General features: G+C 37.5%; 1 protein-coding gene across 2 annotated transcripts in view; it reads right to left on the bottom strand.

Moving 5' to 3' along the window:
* Window positions 1-27,989, bottom strand: part of LOC136857596 (tudor and KH domain-containing protein homolog) — a 224,287-nt gene that overhangs the window by 185,883 nt on the left and 10,415 nt on the right. Inside the window, exons 3-4 of one of the 2 annotated variants that reach the window (XM_068225246.1) lie at window positions 18,812-18,980; window positions 4,375-4,505 (exon numbers count right to left, since the gene is read on the bottom strand). In XM_068225246.1, coding sequence (XP_068081347.1) covers window positions 4,375-4,505; window positions 18,812-18,980 — 300 coding nt within the window. Of the gene's footprint in view, window positions 1-2,920; window positions 3,046-4,374; window positions 4,506-18,811; window positions 18,981-27,989 lie in introns of those variants that run through there. The other variant, XM_068225247.1, reaches the window with a different exon arrangement.

The following is a 27,989-nucleotide window of genomic DNA, read 5'->3' on the forward strand; positions in this document are numbered from 1 at the left end:
AAGCCTTCTCAATGTCAATAAATGTGATCACTACGTCTTTTCCAAACTCCCATCTTTTCTCCATCATATGTCTTAATGTAAAGACCAGGTCAAACACTGATCTATCTTTCCTTCACACTTCACTGGCAACAAAATTGGAATTGCCTCCATGTTTTCAGTTTCATTCAAGGGCATTTTCTTGAATTAATGGTCAATATTGTAACACCATTATTTAATAAATAATAATGTTATTTGCTTTACGTCCCACTAACTACTCTTTTACGGTTTTTCGGAGACGTCGAGGTGCCGGAATTTAGTCCCGCAGGAGTTCTTTTATGTGCCAGTAAATCTACCGACACAAGGCTGTCGTATTTGAGCACCTTCAAATACCACCGGACTGAGCCAGGATCGAACCTGCCAAGTTGGGGTCAGAAGGCCAGCACCTTAACCGTCTGAGCCACTCAGCCCGGCACACCATTATTTCTCTGTGTTTGGAACCATGAGGACAACCTTTACTGCCCCACTTGAAAACAACTGGAGCCTTTGAGATATGACGTATTGCATTAAAATGTTCCAAAAAATCCTTCAATTGAACCTCTATTCATTTTCCAATCTGCAATTGTAGCTTTTGTTTTTCCACATCCTCTTCCTATTGTAGCTGCACACTCTCCATAATTCAGCCACTTCAGGATGTCAAGCTCCTCTTTTAATGAAAATAAAAACATTTCTGTCCAACTGACATGGTACACGTCATCCAGATAAGCAGTGAAAATTGATATCACATGCCCTGTGCTAGGCCAATCTGCTACACTCGCTAGTGGAGTGGGGATAGTGGGGGTTGAAGGATTGGAATGCCCAATCATAAGTCTGTTACCTTTCGTATGTAACTCACAAGTTGTACTGTAATATATGCTACTGCTGCCCTCCCCCCAAAGCATAATACTTGATATTTTGGCAGAAAGCTCAGTTAAATTCTACATCGAATACGACTACCAGACCATTTCCAGTATTTACTGACTGGCTAATGTTCTATGAACATTACTGAAGGAGAATCATCAATGATTAGTGGAAGGGTTTTAAATGCAAGCAACAGTGACTTCTCCCGCACATTTCTTATCCATTTCGCACTAATTATGAAAATCATTATTTTACCATTGTAGTCGCTCTTGTATCTCTGACACTGATCAACCAGTATCCGAGTCTTAAACAATTCATCAACATGCCTCTAAGTGCCATGGACTCAGTGAAATCGGTAGCATTGGTGAATGATGGCCGTAGCTACTGCTATGGAGCAAAGGTTTTGAATCTACAAGCATTCATTGGGCAGTAAACATTTTCAGAATCAACATATCTACCACAGAAAACCTGGTTCAGACTGTCCTAGGTGCACTTTTACCTTGCAAGATCACTTTTTGAGGCTACAAGTGTTGAGGAACCAATATCTAACAGTGGTTGAGGCTCAGAGTAGTCTGATGCATGTTCACGATGTAGCTGTGAGTGAGAACGTGGTCAGGAGGTGCCACAAGGCAAATTTGGTGCATGAACATTGGACTGAGGATCAGTGGGGACACTTACTGTTTAGTAACAAGTCCAGATTCAACCTGAGATCACCTGACAGAAGATACAGGGTGTGGAGAAGAGCAAGAGAATGCTTTGCCCCCATACCTTCACTGAGATTACACCATTTGGAAGAAGTTCTATTATGGTGTGGGGTAGTATAACTTCAGGTAACTGTACTGATCTTGTACTCATTGAGAACGGCTCCCTCATGGTAGATAGGTACATAGAGAGGTGATTTTCATTAATCACATAATACTATCTGCGCTCTTTTTCAATGAAATCTTTGTGCTTATGCACGATAATGCAAGATCCCATGCTGTCAATGTGTCACAGAGTTTTTTCAGAAGATCAACATTCCCACTCTGGACTGGCCACCTAGGAGTCCAGATCTCAACCCTACTGAGCATGTGTGGGACATAATTGATGAGTTTTAGAGGATGATTGCCCAGTTGTACTTCTTCTTAAAACAGTAATCAGCACCACCACCGATTGGCACGATTTCTTTTTTTTTTGCTAGGGGCTTTACGTCGCACCGACACAGATAGGTCTTATGGCGACGATGGGATAGGAAAGGCCTAGGAGTTGGAAGGAAGCGGCCGTGGCCTTAAGGTACAGCCCCAGCATTTGCCTGGTGTGAAAATGGGAAACCACGGAAAACCATTTTCAGGGCTGCCAATAGTGGGATTCGAACCTACTATCTCCCAGATGCAAGCTCACAGCCGCGCGCCTCTACGCTCACAGCCAACTCGCCCGGTGGGCACGATTTCAACAATCTGGCTGAATTAAAGATGGCAGTGCAAAAGGTTTATGGGAGAACATACCACAAGAGGACATCTGGGGCTTGAGTGGGAGCATACCCAGAAGACTTGCAGCAGTAAATGCAGCCAGGTGTGGCAATTGATCACATAATCAACACCCAACAAGTTTGCAGTATATTTCCTAAACTGTCCTTTAAATCAATAATTTTGGCAATCAGATAACACTGGGGAACATTTTAAACTTATTTTCTGTTGACTTCAATTTTTATGCTGATTTTCATTAAAACAGACATCCTGATTTTGAATCTGTAATCAGTTTTCTTGTAACACGTCAAGCATTTTCACTACCGCTTATCTCCCTGCGACAGGTATGCTGATTTTGAAACTACGTTTGGTTTTTCTATCATTTCAAGTTTCGTCTGTCAGATCACAAAGTGATTTTTATGATCTGCCCTCAGACCAGGTGATCTAAACATCCTACATGAGCCACTTGTTGACAGAAAAAAATATTATATTCCCACCCTTGCACTTGAAACTGGTTTTAAGCAGCACAACCATATCTTAAAGAGGTTTTTAATTTTCAGATTATTTTCAACTGGGAGTGAAAATCATTTCATAAATACCTGTGGTACCAACATCTCAGAAGTTTCGATTAAAGGCTGATTCGAAATAAATTCGTGGATCAATGATTCTGCTAGCTGAGCTGATTCAGGAGTACCTCGTATAACACACACTCGGAAAGTTTCATTCCCATCTACAAAAGCATACAATCATAAAACATTAAGCAGTATGTGAAAGCTTTGAAAACTGAAGGAGACCGTTTCAAGTATCTCTTTACTGCATTTCCTTGCCTGTCAAATGAAAAAATAAAGTCCGGTGTGTTTGATGGTCGACGGATTTGACAGCTGGTCAGAGATCCACATTTCAATGGGACAATGACAGAACTGGAAAGAAAGGCTTGGTTATCATTCAAGGCCATTGTCACAAACTTTATTGGAAATACATGAGCATTACACATCCAGACTCTTGGGCTCATACAAAAATGCTTGGATGCAACATAAGCATCAATGTGCATTTTCTGCATAGCCATCTAGATACGTTCCACGAAAATCTTGGAGCTACCAGTGATGAACAAGGGGAACGATTCCACCAAGATTTGAAGGTTATGGAAGCATACTATCAGGGTAGATGGGATCAACATATGCTGGCTGACTACTGCTGGAGTATTAGGAGGGATTGTCCACGAAGTTCACACTCCAGGAAAAGCTATAAGCGCAAATTTTTGTCAGAAGTGGAATGAATTGTATAAGATTTTATATATATAGAAGTATAGTACGCGAACCTTTTCTTGAGCTCTGAGCTCCATAGTGCTGAATGGGAACCAGGGCTCAAGAAAAGGTTCGCGTACTATAATATATCCTTTGTGTGAAAAAAATTGCTGTTTGAATTGAACTTTATTCCTTTACTTTCCATTCTATGTATACAATTTGAATTATTTTAGAGGGTACACAGTATTGTAAAAACCTGACGTGATAGAAAAAACTGATGTCATAAAAGGATTCCCCACCCAAAAATTAGTAAAAAATAAGTCTCAGATCTAAGTAAAAAAACTCTGTTCCCCATTGTAATCTGTCAGATTCTGCTTCTTTTAATTAAGGAAACATGTCTTTTTAAATCAAAATGTTTTTAGCATTGTTGTCTTTGGAATAGGTATGGAGATTATTTTATTCTGTAATGATATTTTGAAAATAAAAATAAATTTTGCTACCTTAAGCTTAGATAATTTTAAAATATCAAGTGCTACAATTTTTTTGAAGGACACTGAATAATGGAAAGGGAACAAAGAAATGTGCAGATAAATATCAAAGGTAGGAAGGACAGGTTAGTGGAACAGGGGAAGCAACAGAAAGGAGAAACAATGTCAAGCACGAAAATTAAGATCTCTGCATGCAAGAGGCAAATATTATAGAATCGGATAAATTATTGGTACAAGTTTTAAGCAGCACAACCATATCTTAAAGAGGTTTTTAATTTTCAGATTATTTTCAACTGGGAGTGAAAATCATTTCATAAATACCTGTGGTACCAACATCTCAGAAGTTTCGATTAAAGGCTGATTCGAAATAAATTCGTGGATCAATGATTCTGCTAGCTGAGCTGATTCAGGAGTACCTCGTATAACACACACTCGGAAAGTTTCATTCCCATCTACAAAAGCATACAATCATAAAACATTAAAATAAATTAATTGAAAGCATTTTCACCAGAAAATACTTTCTGTAAATTTATTATTTCAGATAACTTTGAAGTTCCTACAAATTATAAATCAGCCAAAAAAATTCAAATGGTAAAATCACTACGGTGTGCTACCCAGAATTTCTGAGAATTTGCTCATAAAAACACAAATACTGAAGCCTGATACCTTCTTGATACAAGACATACAAGTAGCCCCTGTCAAAGCCTAGATTATGAACATGGAAAGCTATCCACCAAGCATCTTCCAATGCTGACCATAATACTACCTTAATATTACTCTGTGAAGATGGCAGTTTGCGAATATACAAAGGTTCAGGCATAAGTCATTGCAACTATTTTTTTTTGGCATGGATGCATGGATGCAAGATCTACCAGACAAATAGAAATATACAGATGGGAGTGAGGAGCATAAGGTGCAGGGGAATGAATGAAAAATGCCGAGTAGTTATACCAGTTGTAGGATACAAAGCCACGAAACTGTTAGCCAGGTAATCCTTGTGTTACATAATATTAATTCTCAGAGAGTACAGTAACCTTTAATGTAAACCCTCAAAGTAGTCCCCTAGATTATCCGCAGCTCGTTGCCAATGGTGCAGGAGATGTTTAATACCAGTTGCCTCACCAGGCGTGAATTTTGTGATCTCATGTTTCACAGCGATGTCAATGTCCTCTTGTGTCCCAAACCGTCTCCCACGCAATGATTGTTTCACTTTGAGGATGAGATCAAAACTGCACAGAGACAAGACCAGTATAGCATGGCAGATGTTCCAGTACCTCCCACTCTGTTCTTGCCTTGTCACATCCATTCTGCTCGGAGCCTGACTCACTACTGCTGTCCCATCACCCTGTATGTGATACCTGCCCAATACAATGCCATCCCGTGCTGGGCCCATGTACTATGAGTGTCATGCTTTCCAGAACATATGACCATTGTATGGTAGCACCATGAAAATGTGAGAAAGAATAGTTGCTGTGCCTTATGCCCCTACACTTGTATATGGCTTCAATTTGCAATAAATGAAATTTAATTATGGTTTCCTTCTGAAAAATAAATTTTTAATATAAAAGCCAAAGGCAGGCATTTATACAAATGGAGGTACATCTCCTAGATCTCTGTCACCGAGTTGTCCTAAAATGTAGGCTTGCATTGGCATCTTAACGATGCACTACCTGCCAGAGTCCTGGAAAGGTGTAGCAACCCAACTGACAAACCTAAGGCCACACTGGGCTGAAATGGTGGTAATTTCAAGATTGAAAAAGCTTGAAGAGTTTGAATACTTAATCAACGCCTACACCATTGCCTTTCAATCAGAGTTTCAATGGTAATTTCACTACAAGGTGGCACCCAGAATTTCTGAGAATTTGCTCATAAAAACATGAACTAACTTACATTCTGAAGCCTGACACCTTCTTGGTACAAGAGATAAAAGTGGTCCCAGCCCAAGCCAAGATTATAGACATGATAGCTATCCACAAGCAGGAAGGGGAGGCGGGGGTAGCTGCAAAAGCAGGGTCATATGGTTTCTTGTAAGGAAGTCCCTCCCAATGAGCAAGGTGTGTGCAGGCACATTTCAATGATGCAGTAACCTGTCCCTGTTGTTCTACATTTTAGGCAGCTTGTGTCTCACGTCTTCACCCTCAGCTGTCTCAAAACCTGTTCGTAAAACATCCCATCGCCAGTCTGATGCGGCAAAACAAACTCCTTGTGCACAATTCTTCGAATATCAAAAAAGTATTTTTAAATACAACCTTCTTTGAAATGCTTAAAACATTTTTAAATGTGAGGATTTTCAGTCTTGTTGAAACCAATTCAGTATAACAAATTTAGAGAATACTTGAAAAAGATACCATTAATTAAAAAATTAAACTGATGAATATTATTTAGAAACTAAAAAAAGGAAACTTTATTCTGTTTATACTCTTGTAATACTTGAAAGTTTGACGTTAACTTAATGAGGTATTAGAAGGGTATAAACAGAATTTAAATAGATTTTCTTTTTGCATTTCTTCATTCATCAATTCATAATATATTTAAAAAAAATAAGAAGTGTAATTTGATATAGAATCTGATGATGTTCTTTCAAGAATGAAACATGTCACTCTACTTTTAATTTATGGTATCTTTTTCAGGTATAATTTGGTAATAAATGTTTTCTTTTACAGATATTTTCTAAATTTATGTAACACTGAATTAATTTTAACAGGCTGAAGTATTTCACAATTACAAATTAACTAAGTCGAAAGAGTAGAAAATGGTTTCAATTATATAAAAAAATCCACACTGTTCTTGTTTGGCTTACAGCTTGGCCACCTAAAGCCTCCTTTAGCAGCATTCAATGCGTTTTAACCAGTGACCCGCAACAGAGTGAAGACAACATATTATACTTCCTCCACGAATCTGCTGAGAAGGCAGATCGTGATTTTCTCGAGAGCTTCAGAATGTTTCTGATGAATAACAAAGTAACGTACATAATGAGTGCTCGAAATATAGGGGAGTGATTGGTGCTGGTTGAATGGTCCTCTCGTAGTAGAAGAAAACTTTTTTTTTTTGCTAGGGGCTTTACGTCGCACCGACACAGATAGGTCTTATGGCGACGATGAAGAAAACTATAGCACCGACCAGACACAATGTCAAAATTATATGCTGGAAAAAAGATTAAATCATGAGAATATGTAGTAGCAGGAAAGAAAAAATGAAATATTTCAGTTGCCTTGACAAATAATACTGCAATGTATTTGAAACGTTGGCAAACTGTGCGTAATGTACAGAAAACAATAACATAGTTCAACCCATAAAAAGAACTAAATTAATTCATAAAGCTTTGATTTTTTGAGCAAAGTATGGTAATGTTGATGCTGTTGAGCTTTTAAGTGACCTTACAACACTATCATGTGCTTGTAAGGCCCAATCTTCTGTGATTAAGGAGGAAATAATGCCAGAAATATTAAAAATGGCAGAAAAAAAGGAGTTCTAGCTGCTACTATTGATTTGTAGGCAGACAATGATCATAAAAACTATTTTTGGCTTTAATGGTTCAGTATAGGCTATAAATTGGCTGGGTGTACGTGTTGCCTTCATCATCATTTCATCCTCATCACAACGCTCAGGTCACCTACGGCCGTCAAATTAAAAGACCTGCACCCGGCGAGCCGAACCCCTCCTGGGATCTCCTGGCACTAAAAGCCATACGTCATTTCATTTTAAGTATATTTTTGCTGTATCCATGAGAATGTAACAATATTTTATACATGATATTCCTTCAAAAAACATTCTTCTTCTTCTTATTATTATTATTATTATTATTATTATGTTGTAACCTATCTATTATTATTATTAATTTTTATTTCTTGCCTTGCTTTCCATTCTAGTGTGTGTCCCTAGCCTTCTAATCTGAACTGTTTTCTTCTTCCCTTCTGATACGTAGCCTTGAGGCGAGTATTTGACTCGCTGTGCACACCTGTGTGGGGCCGTGCCGAGTATTGGCAGCCATTGAGAGTTAGATGGTTTGAGACGGTCCACTTTACAAACGTATCATGTAGGATATTATTTATATATAGGGGCTTTTGCCCCAGATTGACCCTTTTGGGTCCATGCAAAGTATGTATCTGATACCAATTTAATATTCGGTACTTATTTTCTTTCGACGTGGTGTTTTTAATCTTTAATTAAGTGTAACCTTACTTCGTTTCAGTTCAAGGCTTCCTAGTAATTGTGTATAATTTAAATTTATTTATTTATTTATTTATTTGTTTGTTTGTCGGACTGGTTTGAAACAAAGAGAGGTGTGCAGCAGGGCAGCTCATTGTCACCACTTCTATTTATTATTGTAATGGATGTAGTAATGAAATCTATTAAAAGGAAAGAACATGGAGATATCAAAGCCTTCACATTTGCAGATGATGTTGCGATCTGGAGTGACTCAGAAGAGGAATTGGGAGAGAGAATACAAAGCTGGAATGAGGAGTTTAAGAAATATGGTTTAAACATCAGCAAGACCAAAACGGTGGTGATGAAAGTGTATGGGGAAGGAGCAGAACCAATAGTCATGTTAAATGAAACTCAACTGGACAGCGTTCCAGTTTTCAAATACTTGGATAGCGTTATATCAAATGACAACCTAGCAAAACATGAGGTGAACAATCGAATCAATAAGGCAACACAATTTTACCACCAGGTAAGACACCTGCTGTAGGATGAGCAAATACCCATGAAAACAAAAATGACATTGTGCAAGTCCTATTATACACCAATTCTTACATATAGTCTCAAAACCACAACACTGACCAATAGAGATAATTCCAAACTTCAGGCAGCTGAAATGAAATTCCTACGCACTATGATCCAGAAAACCAGGAAAGACAAGATTAGGAATGAGAAAATTAGAGAAGAAGTAGGAATAGATGATTCTCTCCTCAATAAGATTCATATATCAAGACTGAAGTGGTTTGGTCACATGAAGAGCATGCCAGTAAACAGAACTGCAAGGAAGGAATTTGACAGAAAGGTAGAAGAAAGACGACCCGTGGGAAGGCCACGAAGGAAATGGATAGATTTAGTTAAGAGCGATGTACTGCTGAGAGGTCATGATTGGGACAAGTTGGTGGAGGAAGAATGGTACAAGGACAGGATGAGATGGAGGAGGCTCATATACCACACCTGGGAAACTGGAGATGGTTTAGGATGATGATGATGATGATGATTCTACTGATAATCTTGTTACATTCCTGGTTTTGGTTTGTAACCTAGGGCAAAGACTGATCTAATTTAAATATCTTCGGTAAATGAATTCAATTAATTAAGTACCTATTGCATTTTAAATATCGTAACTTAATTTTGGTTTTAGCCATACTAACCATTCTTGGTATTGTTTAAAAAAACTTCATTCCTTCATATAATCTTCTTCGGGTGTTTATATTAATAATAATGAATAAATCGCTACCAATGGCCATTTGGGTACATCAAGTGGGGGTTCGCAAGATTGATTCTGTGTATCTCTATAATTCTTGTATTTATATTTCCCTTATTAAAGCCTTGTGATTATTTATTTCTGAGTTATCATTATGCAGTTTGACCAACAAGTTGGCAATCACGCAACGATCTTACGGATTTTGGGTAAGTTATGGGAGCTCTTTCCACATCACCTTGTTTTGTTGTGTATTCATGTTTGACGTCCACTGCTGTTCAATTTTATTAATGTATTAGTTGTCCCAACGCTACAGTGTTAGCAGATATGCGTGGTTGCCTCTTGTTTGGTCGGATTAATATGATGATAGATGAGGGTTATTTGTTAAACTTGTTGGTGCATTCTACTAATCCTATAGTTTTCTTATTTTCATGTTGTGTTTCGGGCTTTTCCCTATCATAAATATTTGCATGGAGAGTGGATATTATCTGTTGGACCTACTCTTTTGATTTGATAACGCTGGAGTTGGTTTGATGGATGTCAATTTATATAAACGGTTTGCTATTTAATTTTTTTTATTCTTCCTGTCCTCCTGCAGCAACAACAAATAAGTTTGTAGCCTTTATTTTGAATTTATTTATGGTATTGAGTATGTAATTTGATTATGACGTGGTTGTTCTCTTAACTACCATTTTAGGTAATTTTCTCACTGAAACACTATGTGGATCTAAACCATAATTTGCCTTTATTTACCCTGCTTGATGTGTAGTGTCATCTATGCAGTTAGGTGAACATCTTGGAGATATGCGTCTTATTGATGTATATTTTAGTGTTTTCATTATCTAGGACTAAACTCATATTATGTTTCTTTAGCAGCTGCCTGAATTTAGGAGGAGATGCCTTAACTAATTTACTTACAATGTCATTTATTTCAGCTATATGATCTCTGCTTATTCTGTTTTGGTAAATTTCAAATTATTTCCTCTTAAATATTGTCCTTGAAACATTATGTGTTATGCCAGATACCCCCATTGTCAATGTCCTACATGTTACATCTTGAGTTGTATGTGTGTGTTTTTAATGTACCCTTATCTTCTACATCCATATGTTTGGAAATCTTGATTTAGGCCTATTAGGGGAATGTACTGTGGATGCTTAATCCTTTGGTCTGGTACATGTTTTTGATGTTACTGTTTGTTATTTGTGGTTATTGGAATTATGTGGATGATGCATAAGACACTATGGTGAGTTACATATATTTTTAATTACCACTTGTGTCATATTGGTAAAGGACCTGGTTGATTGTGTGCATATGTGTGTGTGTAATCTTGTAGTGACTTGAAATAATTCTTGCTACCTATTTCATGGTTTTGTTCTTGTGGAAAAACTTGGTCTTGCTTTCCTCAGTTACCTGTCTCTGATTTAACTTGGGTTGTTACACTAATATTGTTTCAAACATTTATTTGGTTATGTCTTACTGGTATTGTGATGGATAGTAATGGGTGTAAGCCCTAGCCTCAATCAGTATTGAATTTAGTGATGTCTCTGTCTGGTTTAGAAAATTAATTCAGCTAGCCATACATCTGTTTTTCCTGAGTAACTCTGGTGCCTTGAATTTATTACCCATACTAAATTGTACTTCATTCTCACTATCTCCATTGTCTAACATCTTATTATGTACCTTCTGGAGGATCCTTACTTACATGATTCTGTTGGGTTGTAGTTAGTATTGCTTCTTGTGTTCTAAATTTTCTTCTTTTAATGTTCTGATTCTGGGGAAAGTTTTCTGTACCTGTCTAGTTATTCCCCTGTTCTGAGTTCATGCTCTGGCATGTAGCCAGCCTTGTGTTGGGTTATTGTCACATCAATTAATATCGCTGTACAAGATGTATTTCTCAGATAAGTATGGGATTATCTGATATGCACCTTGGCAGTGGGGAGGGTTAGGTTGTTGTCAGTCTGGTCAGTTGGGTCTTCGAGACTGATTCTGGTAATTTTCCTTGTCATACCGTTTGCCAATTGTCATCGTATATCCATGTCTCGGCGGATATATTTTATTTAATCTTGAGATGCCCAGCGTTAGGCAAGGTTATTATGGACGGTATGGGACGTCTTGCATGTGAGGTAATTCACTTTATTATTAGTCCAGTTTTTTTCCTGAGGCCCTCTTAGGGCATTCGTAGTTTCTTGGGTATGCACTGGCCTCCGACATCATTTTGAATTTGGTGTATTCTGGTACGGAACATTATGTTCTTTTTCAAATTGTATTGTATCACCTGATTTTAAATGTATTCACTTATTCATTTATTTTAAGCTAGGAGGATGAAGGATGTCCACCTACCCATTTCGTTCATTTTCTATCTGAACCTTTGATTTATAACCCTTCCTTGGTTTCTCCTTGCCCTGTTCCTCTGTGGGTTTATTAGTTAACTGTATTTTCTTAATCTTGCCAGTCTGTGGTATTTTATTCAAGTAATAGGTTGTTTTTCATCCTTATTTCTTGGACTGGTAATAGTTGTAGTAGGTTTGGTGTGTATTAACCTTTGAGCTCTCTTGTACATCTATGGAATTCCATATATCCCCACCTAATCCCCTCCTGTTTTCCTTTCCTGGACATAATTGGATGTACATTGCTTACCTATGGAATTAATGTTATTTCTTTCTTTCTTACTTCTTCCACTATTTATCTGTTATTGATGTTCATCCTTCTTCTTGGACTCTTCTAACTACCATTTGTGCCTACCAGTTGCATTTACTGTGAGAATGTGCTATGGTAAAGTGGGTTGTACCCATCCCTATATGTGAGATAAATATCTTGTTCACTCTCAACTACTGATCTTGCTTTGTGAAATTATTTTCTTTTGGACAGTATTACCGGTAACATTTTATCAAATTTTGGCATCTTGTTCTTGTAAACTATTGTGCAAATTTGGGATTTTTATGCTATTTTGGGGGCTGGCATGTTCTGGAGGAGTTCATTAGCTGACTAGTGTTAATGTTCATATCATTGATTAGGTGGCATGATCATTTGATGCTAATCTTCAAATTTTCAATCCTGTATTTACTTGGATCTATAACTTAATTCATGATAACCTTAATTTGTTCTCTAGTGCTCAAACCTTTCATGTTCTTTACCTATTCCTTGTCTGCTCTTGTTTCGGGATTTGTGTTTGCTCTAATCTTGTTTTGCTGAATAATTACTAAAATTGGTAACTTATGTGACTAATGTATTATTCCCTATGGGGTTGTAGATCTGCATGAGATGTATAGTAAGTACTGCCTGATCTACCTGTTGATATTGTTGTGTTGTGTTGTGTGAGAAAGGATTGTTAACCTGAGTTGTTTATCTTCTTTTACCTTAATGGTTGGTTTACTAATCCTGGGTTTGGTCATGGTGAAACGTTGTATCAGGGATTTTATTTGGGTTGATGTTGTCGAGGATTGTGTTATATCCTTTCAACCTTCATGGGCTGACACATGTACACTGGTGGTCATTTGTGTGGTATTGCATCGTTGTTGTTCGTGTAGTGTGGATTGTGTTGATGGTGTAATGTGGCATTATGGTGAGGTTGTACATTGCCTTTGAAAAGGTACCTTGGTGTCTAAGTGGATTTGGCTGCTACTTATTTGGGGGTGATCTGCAACTCGTTTGGAATAATATTATCTTGCTAAATGTAACTTACTGTTCTTTGAGTGTCTTTTTTCTTCAGCTTATGCTTACTTACATAACCTGTTGTTCTGATGTCATCATTAATTTAATTTCTTAAAGTGTAAGGTTCATATTTAAATAACCTACTTGTCTATGGTGATTTACTCTGTGGGAATTTTTAATATCTGTTGATATTTTTAATTTTACACCCTACCATTCTGTGATTTTTGCTGAATAAGTATGGGATTGTTCAGCAATTCCCAGTCGGCACTATTTGATTGTGGGGTCTTTTAGTGGTGTTCCTTCCTTTTCATAGCATGGTTGAGCACTTTTGTTTGAACTACCTCATTCTCTGCCATTTATGTTTTATTTACCTCGTTTTCCTCCACAGTAGGAGAGGTACCCGAGTTTGCTTGAAGCTGCAGGGTGAATCCGTTGATGTCACATATTTCTAGCCCATGTTTTCCTGAGGTCCTTCAAGGACAACCGGTAGTGGATGATGTAGCATCATTGCTCTTTTATATGCCTGTTGGTCATCTGATTTGAGGTGTATTTTATAACCTTTTTATTTAAATTGGGTGTCTGATGGTGGTATTAATATTCTAGTTATTTCTGTGAAGTTGGTTGGTTAAATGACTTTAGGTTTTGTCCCCTCCTGAGCTATTTCCTATAAACTATTCCTGTCCCGTTATTCCATGGTGTTATGATGGTGCCGTGAGATATTGTTTTCCATCCTTGTGTTATTCATTGTTTAGTGCTGTTTGCTGGATACGTTGTTGACAAAATAATCACGATCCCACTATCTTTATAAGTACCAAGAGGTCTCTAATTGTTCCAAACTGACATTGCCCTTGCTTTGAATAATGACGATTAACCTTGCACCCATGGATTTTGTAATTTTCATTAACTTTACAACTTCATTTATGACTGATCCCTTAATGTAATTGTTCATATTTTCAAGCTCTTCTTTTCCCCAGGTTATGTATAGTTTAATATGTGATGTCAAATGGACTATGGTGAAATTTTATTAAACCATTTTGGATCTGATGTCCTTTTAAATTTGGTACAAGTTTCTCTAGTAATTGTCTATTGTTATGGGGCAGCACATGGTAGATACTTGTGAAGAACATATTTATGTCCTTATGTGTGCTATGTGTGGAATAGTGTGGTTTTCCAACTGTGATCTATTTGGGGTTATTAGAGAAAAAGTTGTATTCAACATGTGTATTGAGACGACCGTTTTGGGGAAAATATGATTGTTATTGCGGGATTTTTCAGTTCTTAAAATTATGTGGGATTTACCTTGAACTGTATTGTATGTCATGTATTTTGAATGAATACATGTCTCCTCCTGAAATAGCTGCCTCTGTGGATCAATGGCAGAGTGTCGGCCTCCAGATCCCAAGATAGCGGGTTCAAACCCGGCAGAGGTAGTCGGATTTTTGAAGGGCGGAAAAAGGTCCATTCGACACTTCATGTCGTACGATGTCGGCATGTAAAAGATCTCTGGTGGCACATTTGGTGTTCATCCGACAAAATTCACTAAATCTCAGCCATAGAAGCCCAAGAGAGTTTCGGTTTACTTGGCCTGCTATCGAGTAGGCCTAGAGTAAAACGCAACGTCGAAATTCACGAGCAGACAGCCAGATGGCGTCAAATTGAAATGTCTGCACACGGTAGCTGAGGCCATACGATTATTATTATTATTATTTATTCCTCCTGAAATCTTTTATGGAACCTAGCCCTATTGCCTTCCCACTCATCCTTTGGTTGCTGTAGAGTGTGTTTTGGTCTATTTTCTTTACTCTTGTGATATTTTCTATCGTACTTCTGTTCGATTATCATCCTTATCTCCTCCCTTGGTGAGATCCATAGTGTGTATTTGTATGTGAAGTTTATTTTAAATATTTTTGGGCTTAACTTCATTACCTAAGTTTGTGAAGGCTAAGACATATGAAGTTGTTGATTAAATACTCAGTGTATATTTTAATTAGTTTCTCCGCTTTGATACCAACCAAACTTAATTCCTTGCTGATGCGGTCTATCATTTCTTATTTCTGTCCGCGTTTGATGTTCAATTCACCTTTTTACTTTTAAAATGCACTTTCATAAGGTAATGATGCCCTTTTAACTTAAACTGAGTTCCTATGTATGGAAGTTTAATGTACCTCTTGTTATATATTATGTATTTAATTCTTGAGACTGCATAGTTCAAGCTTATGACATCATGTATTGTTTTCATTTGAATTTAATAATGAATATATAAGTAATATTTACTTCGTTATTTAATTTCTTACATTTTCTTGACCTTTCTCTCCTTTTCTTTAGGGCATACTTTGTTTTTGGTACTTCATTGTGTTGTAGTGGAAATCTTGGTCATGGTCAATAATATATGGCTGAATATTTTGAAAACATTGACACTAGGTCTCAAGAATGGTTTAAAAATATATGTAGTCTGTACTGTATTCGTAGTTTTTTGTATCGGTTTATGGGACACTTAATTTACTAACATACCTTACTAATCTAATCTAGTTTATATGATTGTGAAACTTCTCGTCCAAATTACTTAATCTTCTGTAACGTTTTCTTTGAATTGTTGGTATCAGTTCTGGAAACCTTGTTTAAAGATGGAGATACGGAAAACTTATTGTTCTGAAGTATTACGGGACCGAATACTTGTGTGGATTTGGGTTCTACTGTTCGCTGAACTCCTGTTACAGTTTGAGAAACGCTTTGCTGTTGGATTCGAGTTACTCGTGCTATAAACCGTTACTGTTGTTGCCAGTTACGCTATATTCTACACCTGTAAGGCGCATTACGAGGGACATACTGGCTGTCCTTCTCATCGTTATACCTGAATCCAAATAGAAGAGGATCTATGGATGGTGACAATTAGAGCTGTTCATTTACTGCAATATCATCGGATTCTACTACCTCCTTTCAAGAAAATTTAATTATTTTGTTTTTCCACTCTCATCCACCTGGTGGTGGTGATTTGAGGAGGGAGAGTTGTAACAATATTTTATACATGATGTTCCTTCAAAAAACATTCTTATTCTTATTATTATGTTGTAACCTATCTATTATTATTAATTTTTATTTCTTGCCTTGCTTTAAATTCTAGTGTGTCCCTAGCCTTCTAATCTGAACTGTTTTCTTCTTCCCTTCTGATACGCAGCCTTGAGGCGAGTATTTGACTCGCTGTGCACACCTGTGTGGGGCCGTGCCGAGTACTGGCAGCCATCGAGAGTTAGATGGTTTGAGACGGTCCTCTTTACAGACGTATCATGTAGGATATTATTTATATATAGGGGCTTTTGCTCCAGATTGACCCTTTTGGGTCCATGCAAAGTATGTATCTGATACCAATTTAATATTCGGTATTTATTTTCTTTCGACGTGGTGTTTTTAATCTTTAATTAAGTGTAACCTTACTTTGTTTCAGTTCAAGGCTTCCTAGTAATACTGTATAATTTAAATTTATTACTATATTCTATCTACTGATAACCTTATTACATTCCTGGTTTTGGTTTGTAACCTAGGGCAAAGACTAATCTAATTTAAATATCTTCGGTAAATGAATTCAATTAATTAAGTACCTATTGCATTTTTAATGTCATAACTTAATTTCGGTTTTGGGCATACTAACCATTCTTGGTATTGTTTAAAAAAAACTTAATTCCTTCACATAATCTTCGGGTGTTTATATTAATAATAATGAATAAATCACTACCAATGGCCATTGGGGTATATCAAGTGGGGGTTCGCAAGATTGATTCTGTGTATCTCTATAATTCCTGTATTTATATTTCCCTTATTAAAGCCTTGTGATTATTTATTTCTGAGTTCATTGTGTAGTTTGACCAACAAGTTGGCAATCACGCAACGATCTTACGGACTTTGGGTAAGTTATGGGAGCTCTTTCCACATCACCTTGTTTTGCTGTGTATTCATGTTTGATGTCCACTGCTGTTCAATTTTATTAATGTATTAGTTGTCCCAACGTTACAAGAAGGCATCAACAAAAATAAAAGGAAAACGCTAGCAGTAAATAAAAGAAAACTTGCAGTTAATCAGCAAAGAATAACATCCAACAAGATTTCCACACTGATTGTATAACACATAATATTGAAAAAAAAAAAAAAAAAAAAAAAAATAATAATAATAATAATAATAAAAAAAATACAATGATATATTTTATGCTCAATTGCTTCTGTTACCTTATACTGCACTTGCATATACATTAAGAAGACACTGTATTTGAGGTCCAGTTTACATGTATCACAGAGTTTGAAACCAAGTGCTCCCTTACACCGAGGAGCGATCGGCCGGGCAATGGTGAGCGAGCGAGGCTACATCTGAACGCGAGCGATTACACACGAAGAGAGTTAGGAAAAAACGATCTCAAATATCCTTATACATCGCTCTCTTGCAGGCCTCAAGATTCAACCACAGTTTTGATGAATCTGAAGCAAAATTTAATGCAGATTCTTTGCTACTTAACGCAAGTAATTTTGAAATTTGCAGAAGCACAAGAAGGCAGTATAAAGAAAAGCACCAATACTAGGAAGCACATGCACTTATGAGGATGCCAGTTGGCAGACTAATAGCTGAAACCTACACCAACAGGCACCTAGCACCATAACTTGGTACAGATATTTGTTTGGGGCCGATGACCTTAGATCATCATCGTCAACATCATCCCTTACTTGACATCGATATGAGTTAGTGGAGGTGTACTATATCTCTTTGAAGATTTAACAGAGAGAATGTTAAAAGGATGAAAATACTGTTATTCTTGAAAAAATCTCTGGTGAATCCTTCTGACAAAGAAAATTCCGTGCTTGGAAATGTATCAGTCTGATATCCACAGGCTGGTGTATTTGGAAACCCTTTGGGCCGTTATCTGAAATAATAGGAACCAGCAAACAAGAGAATGATGCCAACAACCCACATTTTATCGTAATATGAATATTATATCTAGAGAATAGTACAGTAAGACTGCAGTTTTCTAACAATACTATATCATCCAGAAACATTCAAAACCGACATGCATGTATGGAAGCTGCCCAGAAAGTTAGCATAGACTAGAATTCTTATAGGCGCATATACCAATTCAGGTTAGACTACAATATGAGTACCGAAACAAACTCATTCCAATTAAATACTGACAAACGCACTTTGAAACTTCGCCTAGGTTTCTTTACCATGTCTCAGGACATCTTTTCCTCTTCTTTGGTCTTTGTGGTTCAGTCTCCACAATAACTTCTGTGTCTCCACATGATAATAAGATTGATGAGAGAGCACCAATCTAAAAAAAACCACTTCGCCATGGGAGGGTTTTGAACACTCTGAGCTGACTGGATCATGCCTCGGCTACTGCGCTACAGTGACACTGGCTGAAACCCACGGTGTTTTTGTGTTTGGTGCTGATTTCTCTGCATAACTCTTGGCATGATTTAGCAACATCACTGCATAAAGCCCATCTGAATTCGCTTGGGAAATTATGATTCGCTAACTTCAGCAGCTGATAAAATGACAATGGCCCAAGATATCTAATTATTTTTTCAAAATTATTTATCAGTATGACCAACCCTGTAATGTGCATATACCCCATTCATGTAGTTTCGGACCATCCGGTATGTCTTTATCATCTATAATGGCCTCTAAACTCTCAATAACATAAATATTAAAAATATACTTACGGTCATCTTTGAAATTAATTTTTGTGTCAGACTTTTCTTGGATTTCTTTAATATTGGCTCCACCTCTTCCAATTACAACTCCTACACTCTCTGATGGAATTTTAACTTCAATGGTTGCAGGTCTAGAGGTCTTAATGCCTTCACTTGCCTCCTCCAATTCTTCCTCATCCTGCAAAATGCACAATGATAAGATGGACGTAAAAGTACAAAGCTAAACTTTAAGAATAAGCATATGAAATTGTAGTTTTAAACAATTATTGATATCATGATCATAGAAATGAAACCTCCAGATTATAAGGAATCTTAAACACCAGACATTCCTCATGCATTGATCAGCATTCAAACAGCTGCCACCTTGGTGAGAAGCCAGTGGCTAATTTCATTTCTTTTAAAGGATATAAAATTAAATTTGAGCATTTTGATAGCAAAGAATTTTCAGTAGCTTTGACTTTATTTTGGACACTTCCACATATTCCATTTATTCTATAAAAAGATTCTACAATACAATTTATAAGTGTTGATAAGGTGGAAGTGTCCAAAATAAAGTTAACGCTACTGAAACCAGGAAATCAACATGGAAATTATTAAAATCATAAATTATGAAGCAAGGAATTTGTTGAGGTGTACTTTTAAACATTGAAATAAAGCTTAAATGATTTTAAAATTATGCACTGTCTGCTCTGTAGTTATTGTATAAGGAGGGAGTAATGAAAAAAGAAAAAGAAAAAGAAATGAGGAAATACCATAATGGCTAAGTTAGGAATAAATACTTTGGATGAAGGTGTGCACAACTCATATTTAATTCCATATACCCCCTACCACCATATTTCAGGTAAATATCACACCCGTGGAGAAAATTTGATCAACGATATGAACACACAGTAAAGTGACAATGTTCATAAGTTTGTGCAAACAGCAGAGCTTCTAAGATGACAAAAAAGATCTGCGGTACATATACTGTACACATTAGGTGGCAGGATCTTCATGTTGACATGTAGCATGAATGAAAATAACAAACCTTAAATCTATCCATTAATACTAGTCCTGCATCCAGATATTAGTGGACGAGGTTCTAGAAATACATCTGGAGTACATTTTACCCTATAGCTGGCCGCACAACTAGTCGTGTAAGAACTATGCTAGGGGTCCAGAAAATTACATTCAACTCGCATCAAAAACTATCAATGTGGATTCCAATCCCACTTAATGATCTCAGCCAGTTTTTGTAACTCTGCAGGTATAAAAGAGGCACTGATAGCTCAGATATTATAGCACTGTACAGATACTACCAGCATGGGTCAAGAACATCTGCTGCCATCTACATTCTGGCTGGGAAATGGGCTGGTTCAGATAACTCTACTTATTGATGGCCTTGTTGTAACTCTACACATGCTACCATAGTCTAAATGGGAAAGGATAATAACCTGGTCCAGTTACGAAGGGCACGCAATAACGCAAAACAAAACTGTCATGCTCACCACTCCAGTATCTCTGTAGGCCATCTGCCCAAGGCCCACATTGGGCTGTACATGCCACAGATATTTAAAAAATATCTTGGTATTAATGTAGAAGTACTGCACAGTCAGCTATCCTGGAAGTGCTGTTGAGAATCTTACGAGCTTTATCTCTGGCTAATTCAATGAGGTATCAGAATGAGGGCTCAATTTATAAGGTATAAAAAAGCAAAATATTTCTCAATCACTCATCAAAGTATCTTAGGAACCACCAAATCAATGACAGTGAAATTGGCATCACAGAGGTTTCTTTTAGGTGTCCGACTTGTTGGCTGAATGGTCAGCGTACTGGCCTTCGGTTCAGAGGGTCACGGGTTCGACTCCTGGCCGGGTCAGGGATTTTAATCTCTTCTGATTAATTCTTCTGGCTCGGGGACTGGGTATTTGTGTCCGTCCCAACACTCTCCTCTTCATATTCAGGCAACATATAACACTACCAACCACCACAAACACATGCAATAGTGATTACATCCCTCTATATATATGAGAGATATATATATATATATGTATATGTGACTGGCGTCAGGAAGGGCATCCGGCCGTAAAACAGGGCCAAATCCACATGTGCGACACAGTTCACACCCGCAACCCCGCAGGCGTGGTAAAAACTGATAGGAAAAGAAGAAGAAGAAGAAGTAGTTTCTTTTAGGTAATAACTTGATGAATAAAAGCTAAGAAACCTAAAAAGAAATTCAACATCTAAGGTATAAAAACATGAAAAATGGAAATTGTTTCAGAGCAATAGGTCGTGGGCTACTACAATATACTATAATTGATAGTGGACTGCTATAATAGTTATGATGCTTTTCATATCACTTGGTAGTGTTTGCTTCTTTTCCTGTGGCTCCCTCTTACCCGGTTTCTGGAATGGCGAGATATCTGTCCAATAGCTATTAATATGTTACAGGTGTAGACTCGATAAATCTTCGCTGTGTTGCACAGTGTAATAGCAACTAACTATCGAACTGTTAACTATTGGCTCAATCAAATTTCATAACTACTCACTAGATGTCACCCCTTGCACTGCTTTGTTTTTGTACATTAAATGTGTTGCCTAGACTGTCAGGTGCATGCGCCCTATTTGAGCATTCATGCAGAGAGAAATTGGTCTTCCGACTAGTGTTCTCGAAAGGTGTGGTTGTCGGTATTGTAGAGTTTAAGGACAATCAGAAAAACTTGACAATGTCCGAGGATTTCTAATGAAATATGCACATCAGCAACACCTGTCATGCATTATCCAGTATGCACTGAGCCTTATAAACATATTCTCTGTTATTTCAAAATATAAACATTATTTGACCACAGTATAGCAATCAAGACCACATAATTAATATACATAACCTGTTGGTTCATTGTAATGTAATATCATTAATTAAGAACAATATATATATATATTGTAACCGTAAAAGTTTGTTTTGATGGCTAGCTGAACACAAGACTCGGCCCAGGGGTGACCGGTCACTATCTGAATTGTTACAGAGGAGAGGGAAGTCAGATAAGTATAATGGAACACTAATTGTTTAAAAAAGAGTTCATTTATAAAATAAAGTCAGATTTCAACATCACCTCAGCACAGCAGTTATAATGAGTATTTCTCCTTGGGGCGGAATTGGCCCTGATACTTTGCGGGTCACAATGTCTGCTTAGGGTGCCACCATCTTCCGAGCCGAACTTGAATATCTGGAAGGTCTCGAATATCTCGGAGGTCTGGATGGTCTAGGAGCATTCATAGTCACAGTTGTAACGTGGCACTAGGCATGAAATAGATCCAAAGTAACTGGTCTGCACAAATGAGATAATAGTTAGTAGTGGTCTGGACTCAATTGTCTTCACAGTGGAATTTCACGAATGAACACAGTTATTGCTGATGGCTTGAATTGAGCTCAAAATAAATCTGCGATGTATCAGCCACGGAAAATAAATAAGTCACTTTATCAAAGTTAAATATGAGAACTTCAGCTGAATAGTGATGTAGAAAATAAAATATTCCACTTCCAAACTTTACACAGTTCAAGTTCGAAGTAACCCATTTATGCCCGTAACTTTTTTTTCCCGCTAATTTTGATCATTTATGCTTATATTTTGTATATGAGACTGAAACATAACAATTAGTACAAATTTTACGTTATTGCGTATTCTGTATGGTGAAAATAGCATGGGTCGAAAACGACCCAGTGGGCATGACCTTTTATGTAGTTGTGATCAAGATTTTAGCTGCCTCTGTGGATCAGCGGTAGAGTGTCGGCCTCCGGATCCCAAGATAGCGGGTTCAAACCCGGCAGAGGTAGTCGGATTTTTGAAGGGCGGAAAAAAGTCCATTCGACACTCCATGTCGTACAATGTCGGCATGTAAAAGATCTCTGGTGACACATTTGGTGTTTACCCGACAAAATTCATTAAATCTCAGCCATAGACGCCCAAGAGAGTTTCGGTTTACTCGGTCTGCCATCTAGTGGGGGCCTAGAGTAAAACGGAACGTCGAAATTGACGAGCAGACAGCCAGATGGCGTCAAATTGAAATGTCTGCACACGGTAGCTGAGGCCATACGATTATTATTATTATGGTTAATTATTTTAAATGCAGGAATACTCTTGAACAAAATAAGTATATTCTTATCTAATAAAGTTACAAATAACACATGTTACTCAGAGTTCACTTGTTCTGAATTAGTTTTAAAAATTGTTTCACATTCACTGTTTAAACTTTTTGAGGTTTCACAATACACAGGAATTACATATGATGGAAAGCTGCAAAACACTTGTCATGCAGTGGAACAGAGCACTTCTTACAGGCTTTCACTGTTTTGTTCGAGCACTGGGCACATCTTCTACGCGGCTTATCGGTGAGAATAATATGTTGAGCTGCATTGGATCTTCAACTCTCCTACACTGCAAATGTTGTTGAGGTCCGGGACTCAGGCACGGTTTACCATACATTGTTAACAAGGCTCGAACTACAGCTCTTCGAAATCCTAGAGCATCCAGGGACAACCCTACCCTTCTACTCAGAAGCCAGGCGTTATTCATCGACACATCCAGCAACCACAAAATAATTGGAATGCACCATTTTTTTCCTCTCATGGAGATCCTGTAATTTGAAACGTTGTTACCCAGCTGGTCAACACCGCCCATTCCCTTGTTATATTTAGAAAACAAAAAGGGTTGACTCGCTTCGGTCTTCTTCCTTTCAATGTAGGAATATCTCTTTGCTCGCTGAAGTGGTAGTACCCCATGTTCATTAGAGAGCATAGTCACAACGTTATTGTCTTTCCACATTGGTCAGACTTTACCCATCTTGTCTCCTGCAGGAAGATTACTGTTATCTGCTACATGAAGATATCGGAAAATTTCTTCAAAACTGTTACGTCTCATTGCATTTGACACTAAAGCATTATGTACATCATTCTGTGTCTCCCAATACATTCGTAGTCTGGGCAGTACTGTGTAACCACTTAATAACAATATACCAATGAATGTATGCATATCCACAAGAGACATTGCAAAAGTTGGATTATTCTTAGAAACTGCATACATAACCGTGTGCTTCACTATATCAAGGATAAGTTTGTCATGTAAGTATAGTTTAAAAAAATCAACTGGGTGACTTTTTTCACTCACAGTAAGCGGTGGTACACAGCATGGTAGAAAGATTTATGGGGAGCAGTTATGGAATCCCCTAATTTCCATATCCTGTTTGTTCTTGCCCTTTATGGATGCTGGTGCAATGGTCCCCCTTTGGATCCTCGTGTACCTGTAAAGACAGTCTCTTCGTCTGCTGAAGGAGCTGCGAAGCATGGAGGAATATTTTCAACAGTTTCATTCACACCACTGATAATTTCTGCAGAGGCTTCCAACAGCCCATGACTCAAACGATCTGGGTCGTTGCATTCATCTTCCCCGGAGTCACCATCTGTGTCGACTCCCTCATCATCTGGAGGCGAGATGTAGATATCGATTTCACCTGGAATATATTCCTCTTCTAGCAGTGCTATTACTTCATGAGTCGATAGGCCACTATAAACAGGAAAAGAAATGGATTGGAATTAGGTCAGTATACGGCATGTAACAGATGAGATGTTCAGAATGACTGATATTTTTTACTATGAATTCCTAAATACAGCAGTGATCATAGAATTCATATTTCTAAAATATTTGTTCTAATCTTACATAAATGCTGCAGATGTGTAATAATGATATGGCATGATAAGAGTGCATGATATTCATAACTCCCCAACTTCAACAAAAATGTTACTTTTACATCCTGCCCTCTGGGTCGTTTTTGACCCATCCATAATTCGGCCAGTTGTAGCCATTAAACCATAAGATGTGCAATAGATTTTATATATGCTAAATAATCTCAGTAGTATACAAATGCAAAATATATTATTCAATTATATAAGACTTAAACAACTTCAGCTGTACTTACGTTTTTCTGAAGCTCGACATGCTGGCTGGAGAAGACTTTTCAACTCGCCAACACACTTGCACATCTAGCTCAAGAATGAAAATTGCCTACAGTGTACCAAGAGTGACAATGTGCGAAGTGCATTACAGAGTGTGCAGCAGACCGGGTAACAAACGTCAACAATGGATATACAGTTACTAATATAATTTTAAAGTCACTGGGTCGTTTTTGACCCAGTGGACATCAATGGGTTAATTCTAGAAATAAATGAAACCAAAGAATTTGTTCTGGGATGAATTTAGTCCTGATCACGATTAAATAAAGAAAACACTGTCCTTTCAAGAACCGTCCTGGGTTCAACACAAGAAATGTTAACTGTACCAGTTTATTTAACCACAGTTCTAAGGCTATGTTCTATCGTGAATATGGTCACTTGGAAAATAAATCTTAAGTTCGATAGCACTGTTAAATTCAACTACTTGTGTCAGTAGCTTGTAACATAAACGCATAGTTTGTCGAAATGTTCTAACACCTTGGTAGAGTAATACTGTCACAAAATTCAATCACCTGTACAGTTTGAAATACTGAATTACGTCTCGCTATTAGCACAGGTTTATCACTTGTTAGGGTTAAATACAAAATTATGTACAGTTTTGAAGTTCCACTAACAACAAGGTTTTATCACTTTTAGCATTCAATATTAAATCACTTTGTGAGGTTTAAACACTGTCATTCAAATCCTATCATCTCTTGTAATTTAAACATCAAATTACATTTAAGTACTTAGTAGCGTAGTATCGTACTAGTTCGAATCACACTGTTCCTGTAAATAGTTAAACACCTTAACTGTTCACGTCTCAACTCATACACAACTTCTATTACCATACGCAAACGATACTGTAATACTTCGAAGTCTTATAGATGTGTTGTAGAGTCAAAGTTCAATAGTGCGCGAACTTAAACTTTCATCGGAGAGTCGAACTGGCGACTAACATCACGGCAGCAGAATGACCAACAGCCGACCGACCGGCCTCGACTGTGGCACAAGGTAGACTGGCTTGACAAGCGAAATGCCTGCCTATTTATTCAGTATCCCCTGGGAATTGTAATTGCTAATATCTTTCGTACAGTTTAACGGATCTCCATGAAACTTGGGAATTATGACTATAAAAAATTAGGCTACACAGTGATGTGGTTCATTTCTTCATATCATTAATCCATCTGGAAGAAATTAACGATGGAAAAAGATGGAACATTCCGTCTGACGTAATACAACCTTGGTCAAGTTACCCAGTTGTGACGCCTCACTTCCCCACTGTTCGCAGCTCACAGGTTCGCAGGGGAAGCGTGCTCGGCGGGTAACATACCTCCGCATACATCAGGGACTTTGATTGAGAACCGTGTTACGGGTGTTATATATATATATATATATATATATATATATATACACACACACATACACACCGGTATATAAGAGTTTTGTCTGTACATTGCTCAGAATTTTAAAAGAATTGATTTCTGTATTGGACGTGACCACAGTAACAAGGAAATGCACTTTTTAATTTTCGGTCATCTCTGTTTATCTGCATGTACGTAGCCGGGCTTAGTGGCTCAAAGAGTTGAGGCGCTGGCCTTCTGACCCCAACTTGGCAAGTTCGATCCTGGCTCAATCCGGTGGTATTTGAAGGTGCTCAAATACGCCAGTCTTGTGTTGGTAGATTTACTCCTGTGGGACTAAATTCTGGCACCTCGGCATCTCCAAAAACTGTAAAAGTAGTTAGTGGAATGTAAAGCAAATAACATTATTATGTACGTATGTACGTTCATCACGAGAAAAATGGCTGAAGAGAATTCAATGAAAATCAGTATGTAAAGTCGGGGAATGAGCCCCTACAATCTAGGCTATAAACCATTTTATTCATGCAGAGTGAAATGGTAATTAATGAGGAAGGCCTAAAATGCAATTCTCAAATATTTATGTTATTCGTGGTCCTATCAATAAATATAACATAACTAAAGTTATATAGAATTAAATTTCTGATTACAGTATTTATGTCATACAGTTTTACCGTACTGGCTATGATAACAGGGATATTTATGAATTGTATTTTTGTTGCTAAGTCCATATAAACACCGAGCCATGAGAACATAAGTATGTAGAAAATCGGTATGTAGAGTTCGGGAATAAGTAACTACAGTCTAGGCTATAAATAATTTTATTCCCCTGGATGAAATGATAGTTTACAGGAAGCAGCCTAAAATGTTTTTAAATACCTTTGTTATTGTCCGATCGAAAAGTACTACACAACAAAAGTTGTAGAAAATACAATTTCCGATCATTTTCATTTTTACCGTACCGACTATGATAAGAGTGGTATTTCAGAGTTGGAAAAAAACTAAAATGTGGAGGCCTAAGATCTGATCAACAATAACATTACATTGACCATGGTTTGTTGTGATGTTCTTTGTCCCTTCTGCTGCCACTCATCTCCACATACCGAGTATAAAGCCTGTGTGAATACTGGCAGGAAATAGCTGGGGAGTTAGATAACTTTCTTATTTAGCATACCATTCCTCTGGTTCATACAATTTCTGATACTGCTCGTACGGAACACATTGGCTCATCACAGTATTCCAGCTATTCGATCCCTATTTGAGGCGCTGATTTGAATGAGCAGTGTGCACACTTAACGGAATAATAGCAGAGGAATGAAAACATTTTAGTAGTATTAGTAGACGAGCGATCACGGCTGTCTGCGACCTGGTCATTCTAGCTCTGGAACTTTGGACTGTTAGATCGGCAGCGTAGCACTGATCGTTAAAAGTGAGAAAATGTGTGGTTTTTCATTTGATTGCGCATTTCATATGATAGCACTGCTTTTAATCACAACATTCCTACTGCCATCATTGTAAAGACCTGTGTTGATTACAGTTGGAAAATCAACTAAGGCATGTAAACAGGCAGGTGGAGAGTGAGTGTCCGCCATTATAATGAAAATTCCCCAACTTGATTGTGACTGATGGTAGGCAAGAGAGCCTACCAATACAATGAAAATTTCCTAACCCAGTCTTCACATGAGAAAAGACATATGGTGAATTCTCAGTCGCGTTTCTGGGGTAACATTAAGAGCTATGCTATTTAATACAATCTTACAACGTGTATAATACCTAACCTAGAATTTCGTAGTGAAGCACGGGTACATCAGCTAGTCTCACAATAATGTATGTTCACTGCCAATGCAAGTAGGCCTACAGTACT

Source organism: Anabrus simplex, chromosome 1 (genome assembly GCF_040414725.1).
Source record: "Anabrus simplex isolate iqAnaSimp1 chromosome 1, ASM4041472v1, whole genome shotgun sequence".
NCBI classification, from domain to species: domain Eukaryota; kingdom Metazoa; phylum Arthropoda; class Insecta; order Orthoptera; family Tettigoniidae; genus Anabrus; species Anabrus simplex.